This window comes from Lissotriton vulgaris, chromosome 3_1 (assembly GCF_964263255.1).
Source record: "Lissotriton vulgaris chromosome 3_1, aLisVul1.2, whole genome shotgun sequence".
Classification (NCBI taxonomy): Eukaryota; Metazoa; Chordata; class Amphibia; order Caudata; family Salamandridae; genus Lissotriton; species Lissotriton vulgaris.
Genome location: NC_141689.1, coordinates 270,061,653 through 270,080,417, shown reverse-complemented (window position 1 = coordinate 270,080,417; position 18,765 = coordinate 270,061,653). Strand labels below are relative to the sequence as shown.

General features: G+C 41.9%; 1 protein-coding gene across 3 annotated transcripts in view; it reads right to left on the bottom strand.

Annotated features, from left to right (window-relative positions):
- Positions 1–18,765, bottom strand: part of C3_1H18orf54 (chromosome 3_1 C18orf54 homolog) — a 144,559-nt gene that overhangs the window by 32,323 nt on the left and 93,471 nt on the right. For 2 of the 3 annotated variants that reach the window (XM_086960403.1, XM_086960405.1), the window contains exon 6: positions 14,496–14,627. The exons of the other annotated variant lie outside the window; for it this stretch is intronic. In XM_086960403.1, coding sequence (XP_086816529.1) covers positions 14,496–14,627 — 132 coding nt within the window. The remainder of the gene's footprint in view (positions 1–14,495; positions 14,628–18,765) is intronic. 3 annotated transcript variants of the gene reach the window in all.

The following is an 18,765-nucleotide window of genomic DNA, read 5'->3' as shown; positions in this document are numbered from 1 at the left end:
AACCGGGCATCCCTACCGGCACCGTTGGAGTCGATAGACTTCGAAAAAGGATCAAAAATGATCGAAAAAGTTTAGTCAAAAATTGACTAAGGGTACCACTTTTTCCGGATCAGCGCTTGCTGGCGTGGAAAAAAGAAGAACTGACGTCAGCGCGCGAGGGCGGCGTCTAAGTACTCCGGCGACGTCATCCTGGCGACAACGGCGGCGAACGCGAAGCCGCAGACGACGCCTACTGACGCGCAAGGACACTGCTACGCAAAAGTTTCCAGATCCAGTCTGACGCCTGGGGATAGTCTAAGGTAAGGAATCTAATACTACTGTTTCTTCTAGATTTGTGTGTTATAAACTTTTAGGCTACTGTGCATGGTGCTTTCAGCATTCGATTATTTATTAGCCCTAACAGTTGCCACTTTAATTAGAAGGCATGTGTAATTTCTTGAAGAGCTCGCGGATTCCTCAGCTGAGTAACTCCTATGCGCCACAGGAAAGCCTTCGTCCAGACAGCCGCCCGCCTTTCAGTGCCTTCTTTCTTTTTTATACTCTGTGTGGCCTCCTAACACATTAAACTGCTGTGGTAGTGAGGTACGGGGGCAGGACAAAAAACTCTAGGGAACGGGACCCATCTGGCCTCCCTCTAGATTCAAGCCCCAATGTAATCGATGTTTGTGCTGCTTTAAGGCTGATTTTAAGCAGCCTGTCTGGAAGATCCTCTTTGTGAAGAAGGGATTGTATTTGTTTTGGTTCCCTTCCCTCGAACAGCAGCAAGAAACAAACAATGGTATATGCTCTGAGGATTTATGTAAACACGTTTCCGTATGCTGTGCTCGCTTATCGTGTGTCATAGGTTGTTGAACGGTTGCCAAACCAGGTATTTTCAGTATTCAACAACTTGGAAATAAAAGTGTTAGCAGAGAAATTAAACGGGGTCAGGGGGCGAGGGCTTGTTTACGTTTATGCTCAGTTCATTTTACGCCATGCTGCTGCTGGCTGTCCTGTCGCAAGCTGTCGCTGAAGGGAACTGCACCCCTTTAGACTATGAGCAGCCCAGGGGAAAGACACACGGACCCTTTCTCGAACACTAGGGCGCATTCACCCTGACCTTTGTACAAAAACTTGGGCACAGATACACTGACCCTTTCACGAACACTGAGGCGCATGCACACTGACTCTTGCACGAACACGGAGGCGCATGCACACTGACCCTAGCAGGAACACTGAGGTGAATGCACTCTGATCCTTAGACGAACCCTGAGGCGCAGGCACACTGACCATGGCACTAAGCAACGGTGCCCTCCCCAACACAGAAGGGTTCCGAAACAGCTCTCTGCACGCGGAGCTATCAGGGCCCTTGGACCCGAACCACGGGGCTTGTTTTATAGACATCAGAGCGATTAAACCCTGCATCGACCATGGAGGAGTATGCATACCGACGGCTGCAACAAGCACATTTTCCCATTGAGCAGGCCCAACTCATTCTGAACCAGTGGCCAATAGGTTGCATGGCCGGCTGCAGCAGGCACATGAATCCCCTGTGATGCTTCCCTAGCAGGCATTTTGCCAGTCGCTTAACACATTCAGAGCAGTGCTTCGCCTGCCGTGCACAGAGCTCACCCAGGCGCCCCCACCGGCCCCCGCCGGGCCCTTCATCTTTCTGCCGGATTTACATGAAAAGACTGGATCTCTCTCGGCGTCGGATTAACCATAAAAAACAGAATTGAAGACACTGGTAATCCGAGGCACATGTTGAGCCTCAAGGGTTCACCGGATTGAGGGAGCCAATAGGGAGGGGGGGCTCCGTGGGTCGCAGGACCTGGCAGGGTGGGCAGAGGGCACAGTGCCAGCAGAGGTTAGGGCGCCAACCGAGTTGCTGGCTCAAGAAATCATTTCATTTCATTTTCAATCTTTATTTCGATCAATTTTAGATCATAAAAGATGCAAAAAAAACATTCATTTTAAAATCACAATGGTATCCAAGTGACATTAAGCATTTAAAAGTAGTATAAAAAAGCATTAACAAATATGTCAGTTACATTTAATAAAAACATTTCATTTAAAGCAGGTCTTACTCATTTTTTTTTAAAATGGTTACGAATGTGCCACATTGCAGTCAAGAATTTTGCTACCCCAAATACAATAATAGATGACAGGTCCGTTTTTAGGATCCTGTAAGCTGAAAGGTAGCGAGCGAAGCCCAATTTTTTAAGGAGGGGGACGAGCCAATATTTCCTGGGTCTTCGATAAGCCCTACAGAAGAATATAATGTGAAGATAATCTTCCAGATGGTGTGAGCATGACAGGCAATGCTCACTTAGTGAGGGCTGGTCCCAGTGTTTAGTAAAAGCCCTTAAGGGAAGTGTACCATATCGCCATTGCAGAAAGGTTTCCTTGTGAATGCCGGGGAAATGTCATCTAGCACACGTTCAAATGAGTACACTTCTTTAAACCTTAGAAACAATTCTGTAAGGGAACCCTCCCGTAATTTCCCCACTGTGGCTGTTAGCTTCATCTCGTGAAAATCTCTCACTAAGAGTTTTTGTGGAGTCCTAATGCATGTATTAGCTGGGTCTAGCCATAATTCTGGTCTACCTAATTTCTCACATGTTAGTTTAATGTAACTTAGCCATGGAATTTGTCTTGACTTAGGTAGAGAGAGAATCTCTTGGAGCTCATCCCTGTAGCTCATAAGTTCTGGCATACTCCAGATTCGGCGCCAGAAGGTAAATGGTCTTAATCCCAACTCCTCCTCTATGGGTCTTAAACCTAAGTCAAGTCTCAATGGAAGGAGCGGGGTACTTGCAGGTAATGCCGCCATCTGCCTGATAAAATTATTTTCGGTGACCTGTACGTTTTGGGCAGGACAATAGCCCCATAGTTCACTTCCGTATAAGACTGCCCCTCTGGCCTGCATTTTGTAGATTTCTAGGGCTGCACTAAAAGGTTTGTGGGTCGACTGATTTAACATCCTGGAAATCCCACCCGTTCGTTGGACCAATTTCATGTTGGCCTTTGCCACGTGTGTCCCAGGTCATATCCTGGTTGATCATTACGCCCAGATATTCAAAAGTAAAAACCCTTTCTAGTTTTGTTCCACCTAAGATAGGGTTTGGGCGTGTTGTGGGGGAGGGAGGGGGGGTTGAGAATCATGAATTTGGTTTTTAACACATTAGTCTCAAGCCCCCGCTCCACACAGAATGCTGAGAACCCATCCAGGACTCTTTGTATTCCCATTGGGGATTTGGACAGCAGCAGGGTGTCATCCGCAAACATGATTGCGGGCACCCTGCTGCCGTTCAACTTGGGAGCATCAATGTCATTGATCCTAATCAGGTGGGCAATCACCCCGTTGACAAAGAGGCAGAACAGGGTTGGTGCAAGCACACAACCCTGTCTCACCCCCCTATCAACGGAGAAATTATCGGATAGTGCCCAGTTTCTCCCGCACCTGACACGTGCGAAATTTCCCTGGTGCAGCCTTATCAAGATATCCAAGATAGCCCCTGGGATGTCCAACTCCAGCAATACAGACCAAAGTCTGTCTCTAGGTACTAATTCGAAGGCGGCACGCAAGTCAACGAATTGCGTGTTCAAGCTGCCACCCTCAAGTACCGCAGTCTTCCAGTAGAGGAGGTTCAGGCGGAAATCAGGATAGCTCGAGGGTTTTGTGCCCGCTGTAGGGGTCTGAGGATCACCTGTGAGCATGGCCTCTGTAATTATGTGAATGGGCGGCGCATCATTTTAATTATGTATCTAGCCCATTTGCCACATAATACATAATTCGCTGCAAAATCTGCAGCTTTTTGCACAAAAATATGCTGTTTCTAGCTCAATCGGTTCAAACGTTCGTAAATAGGAACAACATGTGCCAGTGAAAGGGCCTTCGCAAAGGTTGACTGGTCACTTTTCTGTTGCTTGTTGCTATGTCCAGGTGTTAAACTGAAGTGCTACCTATGCCCAGACAGACAGTGTTATCAAGTGCAATAATTATAAAATAATGAAGTAATACTAACGGAAAACCGGCTGCATTACGCCGTATCATTTGCTTTTTTTGAAGCATAATTTAGTCAATCCTGACTCATAAATTCAGCCCTGTCCTGCCACATAATTCTGGTGGCCCCGCCTGCAGGTTACATTTTTATATCTCAGGATAACAAACTGAGCGTTTCGTTTATTCGAGATCGATTAACGGAGAGACATTAACTTGGTTATCAGTAGCGCCTGCTGATAAAGCGCCAAGAGGCGCTTTAGTCTGTGCGCTGATGGTAAATATAGCCCTATGCTGTTTCTCGCGCACTCTCTTATTTTGCTTTTCTCATTCCCGTCTTTCTAATCCATTCTCTCTTCATCTTCCTTTCTGTCCCCACACTCTTCCTCCTCGCTCTCTCCAGCTGCCTTTGTCTCCGCCTTGTCTCTCGCCTTCTGTTCTCTCTCTCTCTCCCTTCACACTTTCTCTCTCTTTTTTGCCTCTCTCCCACTCCCTCTCTCTAGTTAGAAGAGACACCTGGTCATTCACTGGTTCATTATCGTTCATTAATGGCCTGAGAGCTAGGTTATTTGTAACCTAACAAACCACAATGCCAAAGATCACCAGAACATGGCAATGCCTTTATTGGACCATAAGACATGCGTTACTCAGGTTTTTTTATATGTCATGGTTTATTTGGAACGGCATGAAACATCTTTTTTTCTGCAAAATAAGAAATATTTATTGACATAGCAAATTGAATACTGCAATGAACTGTTTGTATCATTACCCCAAAAAACCTTGGGCGTTTTAATAATTTTTTTTTTTTTTTAAGAGAGTTTCTTGCAGGAGTGAGGGCTTTTACTCTTTCTATGGTCAGCTAACAAGATTCGCTGATTGTTCTCTTTTCATTGTTCAAAGACCTTGTCAAATGACTGAGAAGCATATCACACTGAGAACCTCATAGGCAGGGCCACTGGAATTATGCTGCAGAAGTGGGCCAAATTATGCAGCAGGGTTGAGTACATTATTTGGCAAGAAAAGGAAAATTATGCGACATAATGCAGCATATTCTGTGATAGTATTACTTTATTATCTTGCCATTTGCCAGGTGAAAACTAGAACACATTCTTTGTGTTAATTCTGTTTTTATTAGGGTAGTTCAGTTGTATATAATGTTTTCTTGGTTATAAATAGGGTGACAAAAAGGTTATAACACTTTTTTTATTATAACTTTTCAACATGCTGCACAACATTCACAACGATCTACAACACAGCTTAAATAAATTAACAAAGCAATAGCTCTGTCTAAACACTTATAAGGCCCCAAAGGCAAGACCTATTGGCTATACCAATGCTTCTGTTCTATTATCTCACATAGGGTGAGATTTGATATAAAAGACGATATTCTGGTAGAATACATATCCAAATCAAATGGTTTTTCTAAGGTAAAGTCAAACACTAATATACACAAAACAATGTTACAATGAAACAGAAATTCTTAGTCCAAAGTAATCAGACATTTTGTATCCTCAACTCTGCTAATTGCACCAAAAAATCAATATTTGCTATTTTTAAGAGAATGGTTTCCCAAAACTTATGAAGGTTAAGCGTTTTAGGTCTCATTTTCCAGATTGCAGGCTGTTTGTTTGAGAAAAGACCTTTTGAAAGCATGCATTGTGCTTCGAGCCCGTGCCATTACTTACCATAGATTGGCTTATTGTCACTCTTATTTGCTTTCTTCTTATTCGTTAGCTTGATTGGGCTTTTCTTTCGGTTATGTTTTTCCCAACCCCAGAGCATGGCCTGATTACTTTTACCCTTCCACTGCTCAATTTTAAGGCCTTCATTTTTCATTTTGGTTCAGCACTCCTTGCTTTCTTGCCAGTCTGATTCTCCCCGCTGCTCCATATTATTTTCTTGCCTGTGTGCTTTTCCTTCTTCCGCGCCCGACATTGCTGTCTCGCCCATGTTGTGTACTTCTCGCTCGCCCTCTATGTTGTTTCCTCTCACCTGCTTATTACACAACCAAAAGCCTTTACACTGTCTTTTTTTTATTTACAGACTCTTCTTGGATCAGTAAGTAAATAAGAAAAAAAACTCCTGTGTCTTTATGCATGCATATGTGACAACAAAATGACGTGGTATGTCACGTTATAGGCTTTTTTCACCTCTCTTCTTTAGCTTTGCTGTAAGCATTGCTCAAAAACTGAAGCCGAGATGGATTGGTTTTGCCAACGTTGACTATTTCTATTGGTAATTCTTATCCACCAGTTGTAGTTTGATTAAGCACCAGGTATTTTCTACTATTATAGTGAATTTAAGATGCTTATGCCACAGCAGAGCACCCTAGACCTCTAGCCTGACAACTTTTATTTTTCCCTTAGTTTCAGAATCATCCCAAAGTTTTCTCTGCTAAATTCTTACATGGATCCTGTGTATTTGTGCCCAAGATAACAGTGATCAAAGTATTTTCAGAAATGTAATCTGGCCAGAGTAATTTAAGTGCGACCACACCAATAATTTATAGTTGTATTTTTCTGCAAATCATGGTTATGCCACTCTGAGAAATTGACATCATAGGATGAGAGGGCTCCTACAAGCCCTTACCTTGCTCATGAATTACAATCCCTTTCTTCTATTCACTGCTACTCCCAGGTAATTTGCTGGGTTAATAAATAATAATGTGTGGTTTCACTGCAACCTAAATGCCACATGTGGCAGTGGTGTGGCTCTGTAATGGCGGGCTCCGCTCGCGTTGCCGTCTTCTCGTGGTTTTGGCTCGTGGGTTCGATCCCTGTCCACCTCGCGAGCCAAAGCCCGAGCCTAGTGTGTTTACTTTTAAGTATATGTATACACGTGCTACGGCCCGTGTATACCCTGTTGTGTTTTGAATTACTTCCCTCGCGCATGGACGGCTGAGTCCTTCCGTTTGCCATTGTAACCACCGGCTTCACGGAGACCAGACGTCCATGACGGGTGGAGTCATCTTTGAGAAGAATAAATTCACTTACCTGAATCTACTGCCTCATCCATTCTTATTACATATTTTGGCGACGATCGGGAGACTCCACCCCACCCACGCTGACCTTTCTTTCGGATTCAGCACTTCGTCAATTTCGTATGATGTCATTGGTCGGATGAAACTACCAATCAACGGAGTCGCCTTTCCTAATTTCGTCTATAAGCGACTCCTATTGGATTACAATCACCTTCTTCTCGATCAGCCTCATTGGATGTTCCTTAAACAACAACTTTATTGAGGTATCGGTGAAGACTGAAGACACAACAAGGTACTGTGTTGGCTGAAAGTATTTATTTAATGAGCGCAACCTTAACGATACGCTCGTTGTCATCGAAAACATTGCGTGTCACTACAGCGACACGCACGCTTTCGACATACAACGATTTTGACATTTATTTAAACAGTTACCCTTCGCATATCTCACTCAACGACACGCACGTTATTGCTTGATTTAAATATTTTCTTTGCGTGTCATCTTCAACGATACGCACGTTGTTTTATAGTCATTTAACTATTGTGTGTTACGACAGCGACACACACGCTTTCAGCATTTAATCACAGAATTGTGCACCGCGTACCACAGCGATACGCACGCTTTTCATCTCAGAAATTGCATATTTACAACAAAACGTTCGTACCACAGCGATACGCACGCTTTTCATCTCAGAAATTGCATATTTAGAACAAAACGTTCGTGTTTAAAGTTTTAATCTTCTTTGTTAAACTTTAGTAATACTTAAAAACCTATATTTCTTTCAAAGTTGTTAACCTTTTTACTTCAACATAGACAACCAACATGGCTAACAATCAGTGGCACCAGATTACTCAACCTCCACCGTTCTTAGACAAACCTGGCACTCCAGACATAATTTGGTCTGAGTGGTTTGGGTTATTTGAGAACCATTTAGTGGCTATAGATGCTGCTGATTATTCTGATAAAAGAAAGTTCGCTATTCTTTTTGGTTGTCTAGGGCAAGCTGGTCAACGAATATTTAAAAGTATTGTTCCTATTGCTCCACCCATTTCCCAAGATGAAAGTGGGGATAATCTTTGGAACGTTTACATTGAAGCCATTGCAAGGTTAAAAAAACAATTTTGTGATGAACCTAACATTATGTTAGAGAGACACAACTTCTATGCCAGGAAACAAAAGGATGACGAGAAGGTCGAAGAGTACATCGCTGCACTCAGAGTTTTAGCAATTACTTGCAATTTCGAACCTTCTCCTGATAAATTTATTAGAGACCAGTTCGTATTTAATTGCGCATCAAGGAAAATTAAACAAAGAATTTTGGGGTGCAAGAATCCTTCTTTAAGTGAAGTCATAGACCTGGCCCTTAGCATTGAACGGTCAACATTAACCAGCAAAGTTGTTATGGACCAACCTAAACAAGGCGTTAATGCTATAGACTGCTATGACTCTGATGAAGGAGAAACTCTCTGTGCCATTGCTAATAAAGGCAGAGTTCAACCCAATAAATTTAACCAAAGAAAAAAAACTTACTTTTGTTATAGGTGCGGTTCAAAGGATCACATTGGGAACGCCCCAAATTGCCCTGCTCTCAAGAAGCGGTGTTCTATTTGTAAAAAAATTGGACATTTTCAGGGGGTTTGCAGATTCGCGAAGAAACCTCCCAATGTTAATATGGTAGACTTCGATACATGTACTGAATCTTTTAAAAACATTATTGTAACTCTTGATGCTAATGGTGACATTGATTCTATTAAGGGTCCACTATGTGCAGCTATTATTGATAATGTACACCTTCAAGTCATGGCGGATTCAGGCTCCCCATACACTATCCTTAGAGATTCAACTTTTTACGAAAAATGGGACAAAAGAGTCGAACTGATTGAATCTGATGTTAATCCACTAGCATTTGGGGAGAAGAATATTAACATGCTAGGATATTTTGAAGGATTAGTCCAATGCTTGGGGAGGGAAACCGTCACTAAAATTTATGTAGCAGAAAAAGGCAAAGACATCGTGGGCTGGAAAGACTTAGCTTTGATGGGTCTTTATTTAGTTCCAGGTGATGAGAACCCCATTAAAGTTGGGAAGTTACCTACTTTTAAAACTAATTTACCTGTTGCTGTAATTGATGATCATAACGCAAAGGTTCAAGAAATTTTGGCAGAATTTAAACCAGTATTCATGGAAATGGTAGGGAGTGTCAAAGGATTTGAGCATAAGATCAGACTAGTACCCGGGGCACAACCAGTTAGTCATAAAGTTAGAGCTGTCCCACTGAGTGTCAGATCTGAATTAAAAATAATGTTGGATGATTTGTGTAAACAAGGTATCATTTCCCCCATCAATTCTTCACAATGGGTCGCACCAATTGTAGTCGCACGCAAAAAGACTGGGGAAATTAGATTATGTGCGGACTTACGCTCATTAAATAAGAACATTATTGTGGACTGTCACCCGCTACCAAGAATCCACGAGCTTCTGGCTAACATAGGCGACGCTAAATGGTTCTCTTTGATCGATCTGAGGTCAGCGTACCATCAGGTGTCTTTAGCGAAGGAATCCCAAGAACTTACTTCTTTTATTACTCCTTTCGGAGCTTTTAAATTCCTTCGCCTCCCTTTTGGGTTAGCGTCTGCTGGAAGCGTTTTCCAGAAGCTGATGGATGTGATGTTTCAAGGCATAGCGGGTGTGCAGGCATACCTTGATGACATCCTGATTTTTGCCAAATCATTAAACGAACACGACGTTATTCTTAGAAATGTGCTTTCAATTTTAATGTCTAGAAACATGACTGTTCGCGCAGACAAATGTAAGTTTGCAGTTAACAAGATTGATTATCTAGGGCATACAGTATCGGACCAAGGTATCACCCCCAAGTTTTCAGTCGTTAGAGCCATTGAAGACGCAAAACCTCCTCCTGATAAGGATGCTTTACGATCCTTCCTAGGACTTGCAGAATATTATGCAAGGTTTGTCCAATCGTATTCCCAAATAGTGGAACCTTTGAGAAAACTTTTGAGGAAAGGGTCTAGTTTCGTTTGGACGCAAGAGTTAGATAAGGTTTTTTGTGAGATCAAGAAGATGATTGTTTCTGCTAAAGCCATACATGCCTTCAGAGAAGACGCCACCTCAGTTATCACTGTAGATGCGAGTATCTCTGGTCTAGGGGCAGTTCTTACACAAAAGGTGAATGGTCAGGAACAAACTGTGGCGTTTGCGTCTAGAGCACTTAAAGAGTTCGAACAGAGGTACAGCACTATCGAAAGGGAAGCCTTAGCTTGTGCTTGGGCGGTCCACAAGTTTAAAATGTACATTTGGGGTAGGAGATTTGAATTGGTCACTGATCACAAGCCGCTAATTTACATCTTTGATAAATCCAGTTCAGCGTCCATGTCAGCTCGACTGATGAGATTAGTCTCAAAATTACAAGAGTTCAATTTTTCTGTTAAGCATATAGTTGGTGGCAAGAATTTTCGGGCTGATTGCCTATCTAGAATGGCTATGGAGAAGGACGATGAGGAGGATTTTCTTGTAGAGGACGTCGAATGTGTTACCTTTGTGGATGCAGTAGATGAGATTAGTGACGTGATTTCTGAAGGCGATTGGAAGGAAGCCACTGCTTTAGACAATGTGTTGTTAAAGGTGATAGAATTTACCACACGGTGTTGGCCTGAACCAAGAAATCTGAATGGCGATCTACGCAGTTTTGCTCAAATTTCTGAGGAACTGTCTGTTGAGAACGGTGTAGTACGAAGAGGTGAGAAATTTGTCCCTCCTTTTAAACTGAGGGAGTCTATTATTAATAAGGCCCATCAAGGACATCTGGGGACAACTAAAACCTCTATGCGCATTAAGCAACACTATTGGTGGCCTTCAATTGATGTCCAAGTTAAAAATTTGATTGACTCGTGCCCGGAGTGTTTATTATCCGATAAACATTGGCGCACACTGAAAGTTCCCCTGCATCCCACGGATTTCCCTAACTCTCCCTGGGAGAAAGTTGGGGTAGACTTTTCGGGACCTTATTCCATTCTTCAGCAGGAGAATAAGTACATTATTCTTTTGGTGGACTATTTTTCAAAGTGGATGTACTTTGATTTTGTTAAGACTCCTGATACAGATTCCACAATAACCTTCCTCAAGAGGGTGTTTGATTTGGAAGGTTCCCCCAAGTTCGTTGTCACAGATAACGGAACTCATTTTGTTTCGGATAAAATGTCCAAGTTTTTGAAACAATTAGACATCAAACAACTCAAAGTATCCCTTTATTCACCTGCTTCGAATGGTCTTGTCGAGAGGGGGAATAAAGTGATCAAAGAGGGTGTTCAGACAGCGATTTCTTGTGGTTACAATGTGGTTGAATTTGTAAAGCAAAAAGTATGGCACTATAATACTTCCCCTCATTGCGTGACTGGGGTCTCCCCGTTTTCCTTACTGAGAGGTAGAGAGAATCGTTCAGTCCTATTTCCTTCCTGGCTGCATCAGGACTCCGCTGGTAAAACTATTGATTTGGATTCTGTTAGGAAATCTGTTCTGGAAAAACAGAGCCAAATGAAATTACAATTTGATGGTACCTCAGATGGTAAATTGGTGGACCTGCTAGTTGGTGATTGGGTTTTAATCAAGAATCCAGGTAGGGTAGTTAAAGGACGCTCGAAATTTTTTGCACCCATCCAAGTAATTAAAGTGAGTAAGGGGGCAGCCTTTTTGGGGAAAAAGGGTTGGTGGAACAAACGCCAGCTTGTGAAAGTCTCTGATCACCAAGCAGAGATTATCAAAGGAAAGAAACATGATGGTAACTCCGGTAATTTGGATTGGAGTTTTTGGATGAGTACTCCTTCTGTTTCTGGTGTTCCTAGCCATTCCTTCCCACAAGCCCCTCAGTCTTCAGAGCAGTCTTCAGGGGAGGTTTCTCTGGATCCTCCAAACGTTGTTGTTACCCAGGATGTCCCTACTCACACAAAAGTTTCTTCTTTCGGCAGACACATCAGGGCTCCTGAGAGATATAACGAGTTCATTAAATTTTAGGCATTTGTATTACCTGTGTTTAGATCCATTTTATTGCATATGTTTCCTCTTTCCATTTTTATTGACTGTTGTAAGGGGGAAGGTGGTGTAATGGCGGGCTCCGCTCGCGTTGCCGTCTTCTCGTGGTTTTGGCTCGTGGGTTCGATCCCTGTCCACCTCGCGAGCCAAAGCCCGAGCCTAGTGTGTTTACTTTTAAGTATATGTATACACGTGCTACGGCCCGTGTATACCCTGTTGTGTTTTGAATTACTTCCCTCGCGCATGGACGGCTGAGTCCTTCCGTTTGCCATTGTAACCACCGGCTTCACGGAGACCAGACGTCTATGACGGGTGGAGTCATCTTTGAGAAGAATAAATTCACTTACCTGAATCTACTGCCTCATCCATTCTTATTACAGGCTCACTGGTTAGAGGCGGCAGACCCGTAAGCAGAGAACGGCCCGGGACCAGGGTTCAATTCCCGACGCGGCAGGGTCGTGGACCAGGGTCGAAACGGACTCGATAATTCTCGCCTCGGTGTCTACTCTAACCAGGGAACACACTCGGCAACTCTGGGCATTAAGCTTGCCTCATCTCTACAACGGCCCCCCACAGACGCCAGGGATGCCTGGTTTCACCTTGGAGATACCCAGAAAGGGACCATCTCACAGGGAAAACCAGGACGGGTTCCCCAGCGGTCTTCAGCGCCAGGATACTCCTTGGAGTCACAGTGCGCTTTACAAGTACACCCACATTTACATTTACACATGAGGCTACTCTTCATACATTCTTGTATCTCTCCTCTTGTTTCCGCCATCTCCTTTTTCACATTTTATCGTCATTTACAAAGACTCTTCACTGTATCTGCAATATTATTGATCTTTGCATTGAAAAATATAGAACTTATTGTTTACTATTTGGCACTACATTGGCCATAGATGTGAAATAGATATGGCCCACTGTTCATCCAGCACTTCACTAACCACCCCTCAATAGAAATGTTCTACAGTGAGGCAACATTATGTTTCTACCGGTAAGATGTTCACTCATCAGAAATGCCTCCACTAAACTAACAAAGACCACTATCTTGACCTCACCAAACTCTGAGATTGTTTCAGGCAAATAAATCTCACACATGGGTCATTTTGAACCCTAAACGAAATCGAGAGTTTTGCTTGAGAGTACATGCTCTGTCAGTCTTTGTTCTCCTTTGTCCTTTTAAGGTTAAGCTGGAAGTGAGTCAAGCTGAAGAGGAGTCAGAAAACAGAGGGTAACTTACAAAAAAAGGACTAGAGACTGCAGGGCCACCCTTTCTGTAATAAAGTTGTCTGATTAAAGGAATAGGCTAATCCTCTATTCAAGATAACATTTATATTAGAAAATTACAAGCTTAAAACATAGTTAAAAGGTGTACAATTAAAAATGCAAATTTTTTACACCCTGAATGAATAAAGGGCTCTCAAAGCGTATAATTTCCAGAAGCTGGGGTAAATGTTACTTATCAGTCTTACTCTCAAAGGATTAACCCGCTGTGGCTAGAAGCCACAGGGTACTTTGTGGCTTCAGTGTAAAACACTACCTCGGCTGGCAGTACAAGTTACAAGCTACTGATTAAACTACCTGCCACAGAGATGCAAGTTTGTACTCGGGCAGTAGTGCCATGCACCCCTTCCATCGTCTTACAGAAAAGAGAAAAATGGCAGAAAATAATCCACCAAATAAAATCAATGTGGTAACCAGAAAGAAATGGCCAGCCTCACTAGTTGCCAAGAACAGAATTGTATAGCAAATGGGCACAGAAGAAGTAAGGGCAAGCTCATTCAATAGGTAATGGAGACATGGACAGATAGTGGCGCAGATGGGAACAAAGGGCAGAACACTAAGTTCATAGGTCAAGTTCTTGGTTTTAAATAGCAACATAAAGTGGATTCCAGCAAATGTTGGTGGAAATGTCTCTAGACGGAGAACAAGACCGAAGTAACGCTTTAACTTTCACACTTTATTAGAAATCTTTCTTTTATCTGTGCAATTAACCTACACCTAAGGAAAGGTCGGCCTACTAACATTACATTCTGTACAATCCATTCTTGTAGTCGTTTACTAACTGGTACTGTGCTCGATTCTTCAACTTTATTGCCTCCTAACCCTTCTTCCTCTATTACGAAGAGTCTACAATCTATGACACAACCTTGATGATAAAAACAGCAAGATGGAGAAGAGACAGCAGTCACCAAATTGAGTTCAGGATGGCCTCACTGAACATCATGTATCACTTGCGTGTTTGCAATAAATTTCTTCACTGTTCTGGGCGAAGGAGAAAAGTTCTAGAGGTTTCACTTGAAGGGAAAGTGTAAAATATAGGTGGTAAATCGATTGCGTTTTGTAATAACATCTAGATATGGTATAAAATAATATATGTTTGTCTCCCCCCATAAAAACAGAAAATGAAACTGCTATGAGGTCAACTGCTTCCTAAACCTACTGGTTGACAAAAACCAATCAGTCACTATCAGGGAAGACATCCTTACTTTTTTAATCTCTACATTTTCTTCCGCTGATTGGTCACGGGCAAAGTTCTGCTGCACCGTCTGCAGATTAAATAACATCTGTTTCAGAGCTTCAACAGGGCCATGATGGTTCCCCCCTGAAAGAGTACTCTCCTAAAAAATTGTACGAAACAGTAATTAATTTAAACGAAAAAGCTTGCATCGTAACAATTGCACATGAGTTTAAGGCATCTGCTTTAAAATGTTTTTGCAAATTTAAAAGAGCTTTATAACTAGAGTTCAGCGATAAACAACAAATTATTTTTTCTGCCGCAACTTGACTGGAGTATGAGAAAGCTATAAAAAAGGATTAGAAGGTGCACTCATCACTTATGTGGACCATTAAAGAAGCCTAATCCAAAAATCATTAAACATGACAACAAATTTTACTACATATGTAAAAAATACATTACATTTTTATTTATTGCTGTCAGGTGTAGAACATATTCCCTTCCTTTTTTTTTGTAATTCTTCTAAATAATAACACAAATTCTCCACATTTAATACACAATCCACACCCCTTATTGTCTCACTAAAATATATTTTTTCTGTATCTCAGTGTAAACACCACACTATTAGAATTCATGTATCGTAAAAACATGTTAAAAACACTCATTAAAAAAAAAAAAATTCTGTCAACGCTGCGTTTCGGTAGTACATAGAATGATTCACCCCACCTTCTTCAGGACATATTAATAAATATTATATAATATCTAAAAGATAAAATACACCAAATTCAATATTCTTGGCCTCATATTCCACGTTTGGTGATCTAACTTTATATATATATATATATATATATATATATTATTCCCACCACCGCTGGTTGGAAGAAATGCTGGCGCGGGCAGTCCTGTTGCAGCCACCAGCTGGCTGTATGAATTCGTTCCGCTACACATCAAAGTTATGATGAAAACAGGACACCCAGAGCTCCAATTTCACAGGAGTTTATTTGGCAGATGACAAAAGTTCCACGACGCGTTTCGCCATTACGGCTTGGTCACGCTCATCTCGTGGCGTTGGTTGCCATTATTTAAACACAACACCCTAGTGCATAGATTAACATCACGTTAGCATATGGCGGCCATCTTGTAACATGTCAATATACTTGCAATTATATATCTAATGGTCCACTAATCCACATTTTGCCTCTCATATTTGTTAAATTGGGTCAGAAAACATAAAGAAATAAAATTCAAATAATTGTCTGCAAAAACTGTCATGATTGAGTTTTATAAGCCATTGAAATTGCTCCTATATAGTTAGTTGTACTAACTATATTTCGCGCACCCGCAATCCACTGCTGATGATGTCACATATTACATCATTCATGACATGGTCAGTGACATCACTGATGACATCACTGATGACATCTCAAATGACATCACTGATGACATCTCATTTGACATCACTGATCACATCACTGATGATATCATTCATGTGATACTACGATGCACCTCCTCACACTCTAATATAACCTTTGATACACCCAGTGTTAAATACAGACTACCATTCTTGAAACCATTGACACGCCAATACCAGTTACTACATACACACTCACTGATTACTAGGTATACACACACATTCACTCATTCACCCATAGAATCACTCATACATACAGTCACTCATCAATACAACACTATCATATGCACTCATACACCTATACAGACACTCACACACTGCCACTCATCCATGGAGTTACTCACACACCTAGTCAGTCATGCAAAGAATCAATCACACTTCCATTTCCTCAACTATACAGTTATACACACAACACCTTACTTATTCAAACATATACTAACACATACTTACTCTCTTATAAAATCACTGATACAAGTACACAATGATCCATATAGCCACTCGCACATTCACTGGCTCTCATGTATAGTCATTTATATATGCCAACTCTCACATGCACTGTGTTTTACATATGTTCTTACTTGGACATGTAGCACTGAGATATCCATTCACTCACCAACACACCCATGCACACAGTCAACCGCCCATATAGCTGTTTCCACACACACTCTTGAACTCATACACCTAGTGAATCAATTGCTCACACATCTATGCACAGAGTCACACACCTCCCAGACACCCACACACACACTCAGTCTCCCATTCAAATACTTGGGCAACCAATCAATAACCCATATAGCCACTCATATAGCTACTGATCAACACATGCAGCAGCTTACACAACAACAGACATACTGATGCACACATTCAGACAGTTTAGTCACTAACCCATGCATTTAGTAAGACACATTTAATCACTCACTCATACAGTCAGTCACGCACCTACTAAATCCTTCATCCAGACTCTTATACATCAACTCATTCTTCAATATGTAAAACATAATTAAACTTTACAGAAACACACAGTCACTGGATGATGTCACCAGTGATGTCAAATGAGATGTCATCAGTGATGTCATCAGTGATGTTATTTGAGATGTCATCAGTGATGTCACTGATCATGTCATGAATGATGTAATATGGGACATCATCAGCAGTGGATTGCGGGTGCGCGAAATATAGTTAGTACAACTAACTATATAGGAGCAATTTCAATGGTTTTTTAAATGCTAATTCCTAACTATATAAGGCCTGAAACCTATGGTTTTTTTAAGTGAATTTGCAAGGTATTTAAAATGCTAATTCCTAACTATATTAGGCCTGAATCCTATGGTCTTTTAAGTGAATTTGCAAGGTTTTTTAAATGCTAATTCCTAACTATATAAGGCCTGAAACCTATGGTTTTTTAAGTGAATTTGCAAGGTTTTTTAAATGCTAATTCCTAACTATGTAAGGCTTGAAACCTATGGTTATTTCAGTGAATTTGCAAGGTTTTTTAAATGCTAATTCCTAACTATATCAGGCGTGAAACCTATATTTTTTCAATAAATTTCAAAGGTTTTGTAAATGCTAATTCTTTTAGCGGATAAAGTTTATATATGTTATTATCCTTCTGGGACCACCTGAGCAGCCATCTTGTTTCTCAGGAGAAGTGAAGCACAAGAGAGCACAAAACAAGAGTGGAAAACGCGAAAACGGGGCAGGGTTGAGACCCCCTGACCCCCCAGCCCTTCTCAGGGGATCCCAGAAGGACCACCAAGTGGCAAACAATATTTATTTATTTTTAGATTTGCGGGGTACGAGCACGTTACGCGTACCGTGCGCGTACCCCGCGATTTATTTTTTTTGCCTTTGGGGGTCCTTTTGGGACCCCCTGAGAAGGGCTAGAGGGTTGGGGGGTCTCTACCCTGCCCCCTTTTCGTGTTTTCCACTCTTGTGCCTCAGTTCTCCTGAAAAACAAGATGGTGGCCAACACTTACTGGTTTGGACAGTTTGGAATCTTGACAGTCGACTGCCAGCCAATCATAAACTCCCTCGCGCACGTAAGGGTACGCGCACGTACGTGTACCGTACGCGTACGGTGCGCGTACGGTGAGCGCATATAGATATATAATTTGCTCAAATTCAATTTTCTCAACAACTACTGTAGGGATTTTCACCACATATAGAAAAGGCACTACTGCATACCTGTCCCTACCATTTTGCCAAGTTTGGTTTAATTCCGTTCAGCCGTTCGGGCTGTAGCCGTGTCTGAAGGTCCCATAGAAAATGCCATTTGAAAAATTTCAAATTCAATTTTCTCAAGAACTACTGGAGGGATTTTCACCAAACGAAGCAAAGGCACATCTGCATACCAGGCCCTACCATTTTGCCAAGTTTGGTGTAATTCCATTCATCCGTTCGGGCTGTAGCCGTGTCTAAAGGTCCCTATGGAAATTAACATGTGGAAAACACGTTTTGTGACCCCCCCCTTTCGGCCCCCGCTTGACGAACCCCCCCCCCGAAACTTTCAGGGAAGGAGCGGAGCAGAGCTGGCCAAAATTCTGGAAAATTACACACAGATTCCTCAATCGGCGCCAAAGTTATTCCCAATAGAATGTTGAGCGCATATAGATATATAATTTGCTCAAATTCAATTTCTCAACACCTACTGGAGTGATTTTCACCAAATATAGAATAGGCACTACTGCATACCTGTCCCTACCATTTTGCCAAGTTTGCTGTAATTCTGTTCAGCCGTTCGGGCTGTAGCCGTGTCTAAAGGTCTCATAGAAAATGCCATTTGAAAATTTTCAAATTCAATTTTCTCAAGAACTACTGGAGGGATTTTCACCAAACATACAAAAGGCACTGCTGCATACCTGTCGCTACCATTTTGCCAAATCTGGTGTAA